Below are 11,428 nucleotides of genomic sequence, written 5' to 3'. Positions count from 1 at the left end.
CAGAAGGGAGTTGTAGAATTGTCCCGCGTGCACCCTGGAGTATTCATGCAATAAAGAAGGGGAAAGGAAGAGGAGAGGGTGTCACCAACATTAGATTGCTTTCCATCAATGCCCCAGGAAGGAGCAACTCAGGGGCACCACCCACATGGAGCTGAAGCACCCCGATATTCCCAGCTGGCTCCTAGGGAGAGTTGCGTGAGGGTGAGGCAAGGCCTGCAGATGACGCCTCCTGACGCTTTGCTGCCACTGCGCGCAACAGACTGAGGACAGCTCTCTCTTGTTCCATCTCACCTTCCGAATGGAAGGCCCAGGCCAGCTCTTTCAGACGTTGCTCCAGTTGCTTCTGCTCCTGAGGGTGGTCTCCTGGCACCTCAAAGCAGGCCTCGTATGCCTGCAGCGCTGCCTGCCTCTGCCCCTTCTTTCGGAGGAGGAAATCTCCCCAATGCAGGTAGAAAGACTGCTGGCATCTCTTGCTGGCAGTTGGCAGTTCCTCCATCACGCTCAGGTAGATCTCCTCCTCGTAAAGCGGGCATCTTTCTCCGTAGAACTTTGCCAGCTTCAGCCGGAAAAACACGGATTCAGGATTGGTTTCCAGAGACCGTTTGATGCACACGATGGCTTCCTCCAATATCTCCACTCGGTTTGCCCCGGATCTTTCTGAGAGTCTCATGTAATTGATACCAAGGTCGTAGTGCAGGAGAGAGTAATCCCCGCAGAGGGCAATGGCCTTCTTCAGGGTGGAAATGGCCTGGGGGAAAGAGTGAACCCTATAAATCTTGGCAGCAATTCTTAGGAGTTCTGGGTTGAGAGTGTTCTGGACTACATCGTCGGCAATTTTCCACGCTCTATCATAATCTTTGCTACCGATAATCTGTGCCAGGTATACTTTGGCTTCATAATTCTCAGGGTGGCTGCGGATCAGCTCCTCCAGCAACTTCTGGCCTTCTTCCTGAAACTTCTCATCGTAGGAATGTATCCAGGAAGCGAAGGTGGAGAAGGCCAGGCCCTCCTGCAGCTCCATGCTTGGTTCCTGCAGTTCCAGGACCTTCTGGAAACACTCCTTGGCCAGCAGGCCGTTCCGGAAACCCATGGCTAAGAGGGACCAGCCCTTCTGGGCGTAGACCTCTGGGATCAGGGCCGAGTAGAGCTCAGGGCTGGAAAGGTCCCGGCAGATCTGGTGAATCTGAACCAAGTAGAGGTCCACCTTGTCATAATCAGTCAAGTGGTAGTAGATCCAGGCATAATTCCCGTACACCAGGAGGACCTGGCGTGAGAAGGTCCCCTGAGCCTCCTTCCTCAGGGTCTCTTTGGCTTCCTGCAGGATGTCCAGGGCCTCTTTGGGGCTCCCCTCCAGGTAGGCCTTCAGGGCCAGGTAGGTACCCCTGTTACGCAAGGGGCGGTGCTCCAGGTGTAGATCCAGAATAATTAGGGTGTGTTTGATGTTCATCTTGTCTTTGACCTCAAAGTCCCAGGTGAAGTGACACTGCAGGCGCTGGAGCTTCTCTTTCAGGGGTCTGTGGGGAGGGGGAGAGAAGACATTTGGGTGAGAGGGGAAAGGTCCTGTGGGGGTGGGGGAAGGAACCCCCAACCCAATGCAGGTGCCAGGGTGGATGCCCACAATGACAAAGTCCCCTTCCATGCAGAGGAAGCCAGAGGGAGGGTCTGAGGGGGTTTCTGGGGCTGGAGAGGAGCTGAGGTCCAGTCTCCCTGGCGGGCAACCGAGTGTCCCGCTCTGGCTCCTTTGGGGTTGCAGAGGCAGGCAGGCAAATTGTCTGGTGGGGGGATTGTGTAGCTCCAACTCCTTTGGGGCTGGAATAGCCGGGTTGAGCCCCAGGCCGCTTCCCCACTGCCCCCCTCCTTCTCACTCCCCTGAAATACAGGGGTCACAGGCTCGCCTTGCAGGAGCAGGACCTCGCTGGGGAGGGGAGGCGCCAATATTTGTGAGGGGGAGAGAGAGAGAGGACACAAGACACCAGGTTGCAACAGCCTCCCCAGCCGTTTTGCAAGGAAGTGGCTTCCCTAAATTCCTTTTAGGGATTCTTCCCCGTTTCCCTCTATTTAAGGGGGGGTACCTCTCCAGCCCCTCCATCCCTACCTCATCTTTCCACGTTGCTCGCTCTCCGGCTGCCTCTGGGGATTAGCAGAACCAACGCGAAGTGCCCGACAGGTGTAGCGAAATTTTCCTTTTCCTGCGTTCTGGAAATCGAAAGTGAAAGTAGCCGGAGAGGCCAGAGCTGAGAAGGGGTCCGCTATGAGCCCGAGTCTGATTGGCCTTTTTCTTTTGTTCAGGTTTGTTTTGTTTTTGTGTTTCTTCGACTTTGGGGCCCCGTCTGTCTCGTCTAAGGCCGCCTCGTTTCACGGGCAAATCTCGACCCGCTAGTAAGCGCGTTCAGACGATCCCCCGCACTCGTAGTGACCCTCGCTTCGTTTGAGCCGAGCGCTCTGACTGTGTCAGCAATGAGCCCGAGTTTTTCTTTTGTCTTGTTAGTTTGTTGGTCTGTTTTCTTCGATTTGAGAGCACCGTCCGTCTCGTCTAAGGCCGCTTGGTTTCACGCTTCGTTTGAGCCTGATGTAGGAGGCGAGGGCTGCGAATCCAGGCGGCCGGGATGGGGGTGGGTGGGGGTCGTCCCCCTGTTTATAAGATCCCCATCCCCCCACCCACCCACGGGTGCCCGGACCGGGGTAGGCAGAACACGGGCAGGGCTCGCCTCCGGGAGCGGCGATTGGATGCGGCGCGATGCGCATATCCACCACGATGCGATCCTGTGCGGGGAAGCCAAATCCTTCGCTCCAGGAGTCAGAGGGGGAGCACGGCCGAGCCATTCCCGGCGATCCGGAACCCCTCCGTCGGGAAAAAAAGTTTTCCTTTGAGCGGAGCGGCTAAGCTTAGAAGCTTTTCTGCCCTCCTTGGTAGCCTTTAGGGATCTCCCATAGAAACCCCCCCCCCCTCCGAAGCACAGCATGGTCTTTCATCCCTCGGGAGCAACAGCCCCCCCCCAGGAGGGGGGGAGGGAGAGAAGTAGGGGGCGGGTTGGCTGTGTAATGGTGGATTGCCTTAAAATCCGATGCTCTCCATTGTCACGCACACACTTCAAGTAGTGGCCGAGGGTCCCTCTGGCGCAGCGGTAGCAAATCTTTTAGAGACCCCGGGGCCCAAACTGCAACCCCGAACCCTTTGATCGCAAAGGACCAACAATTGGACCTGATTCATGTGGTTTTGCTACCCAAAATGATAAACAAGGCGGAGTTCAGCTAATTGTTCTAAGAAAAACGGGATGAATATGCATTTTATGCCCCTTCGATTGTTTTTCTGCATTATGTTTAACAACAAAAAGAAAGAAAAAACTTTTGTAAGGTCCCTCTGTCCCCCTCTCTTTCTCTTTCTTTCATTCTCTCTGCCTCTGTTTCTTTCCCTTCCTCCCTATTTCTCTCTTTTCTTCCTTATCTCTGTGTTTCTCTTTCTCTCACTCTCTTTCCCTTTGTCTCCCTCTCTCTGCTTCTCTTTTCCTCCCTCCCTCTCTCTTTCTCTTTCCCTCCCTCTTTCTCCCTTTCATTCTCTCTGCCTCTGTTTCTGTCTTTCTCTCACTCTCTTTTCCTCCCCTCCTCTCTCTTTGTCTCTGACTCTTTCAGCAATGTAGTAGAGCCATTACCGGACCATGTGCAGGTGGAGGTGAATAATGGCTTGAGTAAAGCTATTGCCTTTTCATTTATAACTATACCTGGAATTCGCATCTGAGGACAATTCTTGATATCTTATAACATTTAGCTTGCCAAAATTGTTATTTTCTTGATTTTGTTGTATTTTTAATTGCCTGCCCTTCACTGTTCTTATGGGGTTCTTCTACTATAATAAAGACTGGGTTGCTGTCAGGCAGTTAATCTTGAGATTTTCTCCTCTTAAGTACAGCTGCCACTAACGCCCCCCTCCCACACCCAGGTTTCCAGTGGGATTATTAGGGGACCTCAGTCCTGGGACTCTATCCCAGATTGTGTGTGTGTGTGTGTTTCCATTGGCATCCTTCGGTCTCGAAAGGCCATGGTATCATGCTCTGGACTCCCTGGAGCATGAAACCTGGGTAGGTTAGTATGTAGAATAGACCGTTACCCAAGCAACAGATCCCCCCCTCTCCACATCTCTGGAATTATCCCATGGAATAGCAAAGGCCAATACGATGGGTTCCAGCTACGTCACAGGAGTTATCAGAATGTGGCTGTACAGTCACGAACTGTTTTCAGGACTCTGGCTCTGGTGTTGTGGTTAGCTCTGGCCCAGCTCCTGCCCCAAGGAATGTGCAGGTGGATGTGGGGGAGACATCCACATGCTGCAGGCCTGTTTTGCTCCCGATGGAATCTGCCGACAAAGCCTCCTCTGACCAAGGAAGCGTGAGTGACAGGGAAGAGGGGAGTTTGGCAGACAGCCCAGGAGGAGATCAATCATCTGTATCATCCCTGGATTCTGAACAAGAATTAATGACACATCCACACATGCGTAGAATGATGCATAGGAGACAACAACTGAAGGATTATTACAAGAGAAAATGAGGCCACCTGTGGTTAGGTGGGGCTGCTGTAATTAGTGCTACAGATAAAAGTGCAACCTGGTGTTTTAGCCTCATGGCAGTTTATCTGATTCATTGTTTTGTCAAGATTGTGGTTTTTGTGCTGTTCAAGATTGTATGTGGACTCTCTGGACTTTAGAATTAGACTCAATTTCCCAGTTATTGGGTGAGCAATTGGATTGTATTTAACCTGTGCCTTGTGTGTACCAGAAAACCCCATTGACATTTAAAAAGGGAGCTGTTTCTGTTTTTCTGTTTATAAAAACTTTTGTGTTTTCCGTTTATCGTGTGGTGTGTGTCTTCCTGGACTAATTACCCTGTAATTATGGGCAGTTGAAACACGCCGGCAGAACACTCTGGATTTGGCCTCAAGGTTTACTCCTGACGCCTTTTCCAATGATGGATAGAGCCACAAGGCAGTGAAGGTTTGCAGTCAACCCTTCTCCTAATGGTTGACCAGGGCATCTTCCGTGTCTTGCTGTGCTCTTAGCGGGCCACATCGCTTGTGGAGACCACCTTCATGACCATCCTAGTAGGTTTCACCTGCTCAGTCTGCCAGAATCTGATAGACAAGTCCCAACTCTCAACCTGGTTTGGCCAGCCTGTTGTAGCTGTTGCCCAGTGCATGGCTGATGTGCATGCTACAACTACAAGGAGCCACATGTGAGAGCTGAGTGGCAGCTTGGCACCTTGCCAATAATGTGATCGAGAACAGCTCAACCCAGAACTCCTAAGAATTTCTGCCAAAGTTTATAGGGGGCCCTTTCTCCCCCAGGGCATTTCCATCTCAAAGAAGGCCATCGCCCTCTGCTGGGATTACTCTCTCCTGCACTACGACCTTGGCATCTCTTGCATGACTCTCTTAGATTGAGGATCCAAGGGGAACCGAGCAGAGATCCTGGAGGACACCATCGGGTGCATCAAACAGTCTCTGGAGACCAATCCTGAATCCGTGTTTTCACGGCTGAAACTGGCAGAGCTGTATGGAGAAAGACACCAGCTTTACGAGGAGGAGATCTACCTGGGTCTGATGGAGGAGCTGCCAACCACCAGCAAGAGATGGCAGCAGTCTTTCTACCTGCACTGGGGGGGATTTCCTCCTCCGTAAGTGCCAGGAGACCACCCTCAGGAGCAGAAACCTTTCTGGGATGGCCCCACAAGCCAACTCCAAAACCTATTGGTGTTTGACACATCTATGGAGAGACTGGAAATCCATCATTATAGTAGCAATACCAATAGCCCTTAGAGTTTTATACTCCTTCACAGTGCTTTTACAGCCCACTCTAATCAGCTTTTTGCCCCCAACAATCTGGGTCCATCTCGGAAGAATGGAAGACTGAGTCAACCTTAAGCTGGTCAGGATAGAACTGCTGGCAGTGGGCAGTCTGGTTGCAATACTGCATTCTAACCATTGCACCATGAACGAAAGAAAAAAGGAAGGAAGGAAGGAAGGAAGGAAGGAAGGAAGGAAGGAAGGACCGTGATACCATGGTCTTTCAAGACCGAAGGATATCAATGGAAACAAACACACATACACAAAATCTGGGACAGAGTCCCAGGACTGATGTCCCCTAATAATCCCGCTGGAAACCTGGGCATGTGGGGGTACATTAGTGGCAACTGTACTTAAGAGGAGAAGGGCAAGAAAGATGATCTCAAGTTTAACTGCCAGCAATTCAGTCTTTATTATCGTCAAAGAACCCCGTAAGGACAGTGAAGTGCAGGAAATTAACCCTCTCCACCATCTACTATACAAGGGGGTTCCTTTGCGTTGGGGTCCCAACGAGCAGCATGCTTTTGCTGCTGTCAAACACAATCTTACTTCAAATGCAGTGCTAGCCCAGTATAGTACTCACTGACCTTTGGTTTTTACCTATGATGCCTCTCCATACGGAGTGGGGGTGGTCATCAGTCACTGTTTTTATCTAATGGTGCTGAAGCCCCCATTGCCTTCTTTTCCTGCAGTCTTGTTGGACCTGAACACAAATATGGCCAAATAGACAGAGAGGCACTGGCTTTGGTCTCAGGGTTCCACCGGTTCAACCATGACCTGTATGGTAGGGAGTTTGATCTTGTCATGCACAATCAGCTTCTTCTCGGTCTTCTAGTCGGCGATCGTCAGAGTCCCCAGGTGATGCCTCCACGGATGACATGCTGGACTGTTTTCTTTGCTAACTACTTCTATTGCTAATCTAACACCCCGGAAAACATATTGTGCATGCTGACACACTTAGTCGGTGCTCATTACTTGCTGCCTTGGAAGATTCAGCCCTGGCTTCTACTGTTCTGGCAACCCCTGACTCACTGATTCCCATCAATGCCGCTAACTTGGCCAGAGCCATTGTTAAAGGCCGTACGTTGTCCACTGTAATGACCTGGGTCCTAAGGGGTTGGCCAAAGCATCACGACTCCCCTGTGTTTGCCCCCTTCTTGGCTAGGAAGTCGGAGTTATCTATTATGGAGGGGTGCTGGTTGTGGGGGAGCAGTTTTGAAAGTCCATTTTGGATACGCTGCACAGGGGCCACCCAGGGGTCGTGTGCATGAAGGCCTTGGCGCGTGGGCGTGTCTGGTTTCCTGGCCTTGGCAAGGACGTGGAGGAGAGGGTGGGGTTATGTACATCCCACCAGGAAACGTGGGTGGCCCCTCTCCAGTCCCAGCCCCTGGAGTGGGAAAATCCAACTGGGCCATGGACTCAATTGCATATTGACCTAGTGGACCCATTACAGGGCCATAAGTTCCTGATCATTGTTGATGCTTTTTCAAAGGGGTTTCCAGTTTCCTTGATTAGTTCCACCACATTGGATGCCATAATACCCTGTCTGAGCTCCCTTTTTGCACTTCATGGATACCCAGACTTGGTGGTCTCCTATAATGGCACCCAATTCACCTCGGCCAAGTTCGAGGGCTACCTCTCTGGGCTAGGCATTCACCACTGGCTCATTGCTCCATATCACCTTGCCAGAAGTGGATCAGTAGACCGAACAGTGCGGATCACCAAAGATACCCTTTGTAAATTCCACCATGAGGATTGGCATAGGAGAATCACCAAATTGTTTATGTCCCAATACACTGTGCATATCAACCAATAAGTTGCCGGCAGAATTACTTATGGCCCACAAGTTACACATCACCTTGGACAGGCTACAGCCTTCTACCCCACCATTCCCCAGTGGGATACCACTCCAAGGTCGATCGTTCAAACTGGGTGATCCCACCTTCATCACCAAGTAAAGGGTAGTAGAAATAAACACTCAGGCAACCTCTGAGGGACAGCAGTAACTTTTAATAACAGCTGACGACAAGTAATTTGTGACAGGAACTGAGCTACCTAGCAATGACAGCTCCTTTTTATAGTGTACACAGCATATTTAGCAACCGTTCCTTTAAATTCCTACTATTTTAACAGCCCTCTAGCGGCCTCCAGAACTTTACAAGTGAAAGCTGTGCTTAAGAGGAGAAAGGCAAGAAAGATGATCTCAGGATTAAATGCCTGACAGCAATCCCGTCTTTATTATGGTCAAAGTATCCCATAAGGACAGTGAGGTGCAGGTAATTAAAAATACAACAAAATCAAGACAATAACAATTTTGGAAAGCTAAAAGTTATTAAGAAGCTATAACAACAAAAGACCAAAAAAGGGAAGAATAGGAGCATTACATGGCGCTAGGGGAAAAGCAGGGGTGAGGAGCTGCCTGGATGGGGAGGGGATGCAGTGGGGTAGCAAAAATGGAGCACCACCCCAGAGCACCCAATTTACACTAAAGGATATTGAAAGAAAATACAGGGCATCCTGTATAAGCCAGGCCCACAGTATGGTAGTAAAAAATTTTGGTAGCCCAACACAGAGCACTCCACTTTGAGGAACTATATCAAGGGTCTTCAACCTTGGCAAATTTAAGACTTGTGGACTTCAACTCCTAGAATCCTTCATCCAGAAGACCTGAGGGACTCTGGGAGTTGAAGTCCACAAGTCTTAAACCTACCAAAGTTTGGAAACCTCTTAATTCTACTTTCTGGTGCCAGTCTCACTTGGATGGATTTTAAGTGCCGACTCGTAAAGCCTGGCACAATACTGTATGTTGTAGCTTGGTTTGTATCTGCAAACAGAAGGGGGTTGTAGAATTGTCCGGAGTGCACCCTGGAGTATTCATGCAATAAAGAGAGGAAAAGGAAGAGGAGAGGGTGTCACCAACATTAGATTGCTTTTCATCAATGCCCCAGGAAGGAGCAGTTCAGGGCCAGCACCCCTATGGAGTTTAAGCACCCCGATATTCCCAGCTGGCTCCTAGGGAGAGTTGCGTGAGGGTGAGGCAAGGCCTGCAGATGGCGCCTCCTGACGCTTTGCTGCCACTGCGCGCAACAGACTGACGACAGCTCTCTCTTGTTCCATCTCACCTTCCAAACGGAAGGCCCAGGCCAGCTCTTTCAGACGTTGTTCCAGTTGTATCTGCTTTAGAGGGTGGTCTCCTGGCACCTCCAAGGAGGCCTCGTATGCCTGCAGCGCTGCCTGCCTCTGCCCCTTCTTTCGGAGGAGGAAATCTCCCCAGTGCAGGTAGAAAGACTCCTGGCATCTCTTGCTGGCAGTTGGCAGTTCCTCCATCATGCTCAGGTAGATCTCCTCCTCATAAAGGGGGCATCTTTCTCCGTACAGCTCTGCCAGCTTCAGCCGGGAAAAAAAGGATTCAGGATTGGTCTCCAGAGACCGTTTGATGCACCTGATGGCGTCCTCCACAATCTCCGCTCGGTTCTCTTCAGATCCTCGATCTAAGAGAGTCGTGTAACAGATGCCAAGGTCGTAGTGCAGGAGATAGTAATCCCCGCAGAGGGCGATGGCCTTCTTCAGGGTGGAAATGGCCTGGGGGAGAAAGGGGCCCCTATAAACCTTGGACACATATCTTAGGAGTTCTGGGTTGAGATTCAGAGTATTCTGGACCACATCGCTGGCAATTTGCCGTGCTCTTTTAGGGTCCTTCGTGCGGATAATCTGTGCCATGTATACTTTGGCTTCATAATTCTCAGGGTCGCTATGGATCAGCCCTTCCAGCAACTTCTGGCCTTCTTCCTGTAATTTCTCATCGTAGGAGTGTGCCCAGGAAGCAAACGTGGAGAAGGATAGGCCCTCCTGCAGCTCCACACTTGGTTCCTGCAGTTCCAGGGCTTTCTGGAAACATTCCTTGGCCAGAAGGCCATTCCGGAATCCAATGGCTAAGAGGGACCAGCCCTTCTGGGCGTAGACCTCTGGGATGAGGGCCGAGTAGGGCTCAGAGCTGGAGAGGTCCCTGCAGATCTGGCATATCTGAGCCAAGTAGAAGTCCACCTTCTCATAATCGGTCAAGTGGTAGTAGATCCAAGCATAGTTCCCATATATCAGCAGGATCTGGCGTGAGAAGGTCCCCTGAGCCTCCTTCCTCAAGATCTCCTGGGCTGCCTGCAGGATGGCCAGGGCCTCTTTGGGGCTCCCCTCCAGGTGCCGCAGGTAGGCCTTCAGGGCCAGGTAGGTACCCCGGTTACGGAGGGGGCCGTGCTCCAGGCGGAGATCCAGAGTAATTGGGGTGTGTCTGAAGTTTATCTTGTCTTTGATCTCAAAGTCCCAGGTGAAGTGACACTGCAGGCGCTGGAGCTTCTCCTTCAGGGGTCTGCTAGGGGGGAGAAGACAAAACACCTGAGTGAGAGTTGAAGGACACCTGCCCTGGGTGTGTGTTTGTGGCTATTTTTGTACTTGTGTTTTTGTCGTGTACTCATATACACAAACGGAGCTGCCCAGAACAGATGAACCTGACCAAGTTTGGCTACTCATGGGGAAACAGACCCTGCCACCATCTGGACCCTCGATTCTCTGAGGAACAGTAGTGGGTTCCTACCGGTATGGTTGACACCATCGCACCGGTAGTGAAAACTGACCTTCACACGCAGCTCTGGCATTTGCTCGTGTATGTCTGAGTGAAGTTTTGATTCTGCACATGCGCAGGGAGCAAAATCTTGCAAGGGGATGCACACACGTGCGAGATTTTGGTATTTGTTGCCTCTGCGCATGCACGGAAGCAAAAAACCTGCCCAAATCTCGCATGCACGCGCGTCCCCTCATGTGCCAGAGCTGCGCACACATCGCAATGGGAGCAGCAAACCCCACCTGCCAAGGGGCTGTTTAAATGGGGAGCCCACTCTCTGGGGCCTTACAAAGAAGCTAGTTTCCAAGGAGGGGACCCTGTTGTAGCCTCCTCTCTGCAGGGAGGAGATCCACGGAACGGCGTCTCTGCTCACCCTTGTTAGGAGCTGTCCTGCCCTCCTTGATGGGTCTTTAGGAGTTACCCATGTGGCTGACTTTGCTCTTCTTCCCCTTCCTCATGTGTGTGTGTGTGTGTTGCAACTTTTGCAGCTTATGATCCTGAATAATAAAGCTGGCTGGGTTTCTGGTGTGGGCACAGAACAGCCAAGGTTGCCACTGTGGGGGCTCTGGGTCCCTTGCGAACACCCGGGGGCTCCATAGAAGAGAACCCCCCTGAAGCACAGCATGGTCTTTGACCCCTAGGGAGGATCAGGCCCCCCAGGAGGGGCAATGTGGTTGTGTAATGGTGGACTGTCTTAAAATCCAATGTTCTCGGCTGTCACACCCACTTCAAGTAGTGGCTGAAGCTCCCTCTGGTGCAGGGACAACACCCCGAGAAACAAATGGCAATAATGTTCTTGGATGCATGGAAAGCATTTGATAATATAAATTGGCAATTCATGAACAGCAAGAATAATAATGGAGATATGACTGATGAGGCTGATATTACTACTGGAACCAGGAATATTTTCTTTCTCTCCCTTTCTCTGACTCTCTCTCTCTTCCCCCCGTTTCTTTCCCTCCCTCTCCTTCTTTCTCTCTT

The 11,428-nt window shown here is 51.1% G+C and overlaps 2 protein-coding genes across 2 annotated transcripts in view; both read right to left on the bottom strand.

Annotated features, from left to right (window-relative positions):
- On the bottom strand, positions 1-2,823 carry LOC139169159 (interferon-induced protein with tetratricopeptide repeats 5-like). The gene is made up of 3 exons (XM_070754985.1): positions 2,659-2,823; positions 2,096-2,196; positions 1-1,514 (listed from the first exon to the last, which is right to left on the bottom strand). The coding sequence occupies exons 1-3, from the start codon at positions 2,821-2,823 to the stop codon at positions 182-184; spliced, it is 1,599 nt and encodes a 532-aa protein (XP_070611086.1). The 3' UTR covers positions 1-181.
- Positions 2,824-7,869: 5,046 nt separating this feature from the next.
- LOC139168807 (interferon-induced protein with tetratricopeptide repeats 5-like) overlaps positions 7,870-11,428 on the bottom strand; it is a 5,386-nt gene continuing 1,827 nt past the window's right edge. The window contains exon 2 of the mRNA XM_070754529.1: positions 7,870-10,198. Within this exon, the coding sequence (XP_070610630.1) occupies positions 8,845-10,198 (1,354 nt within the window). The 3' untranslated portion in view covers positions 7,870-8,844. The remainder of the gene's footprint in view (positions 10,199-11,428) is intronic.

This window comes from Erythrolamprus reginae, chromosome 6 (genome assembly GCF_031021105.1).
Source record: "Erythrolamprus reginae isolate rEryReg1 chromosome 6, rEryReg1.hap1, whole genome shotgun sequence".
Classification (NCBI taxonomy): domain Eukaryota; kingdom Metazoa; phylum Chordata; class Lepidosauria; order Squamata; family Dipsadidae; genus Erythrolamprus; species Erythrolamprus reginae.
This window is presented reverse-complemented; position numbering and strand designations above follow the sequence as displayed.

Bases quoted from the DNA above. Each gene is read 5' to 3' on its own strand.
- LOC139169159 (XM_070754985.1), bottom strand. From the start codon at position 2,823: ATGGCTCGGCCGTGCTCCCCCTCTGACTCCTGGAGCGAAGGATTTGGC. The intron at 2,197-2,658 runs GTGGGGGGATGG...TTCGATTTCCAG, and splicing joins GTCCGGGCACCCGTGGGTGG to AACGCAGGAAAAGGAAAATT. The intron at 1,515-2,095 runs GTAGGGATGGAG...CCCTCCCCACAG, and splicing joins GAGCAACGTGGAAAGATGAG to ACCCCTGAAAGAGAAGCTCC.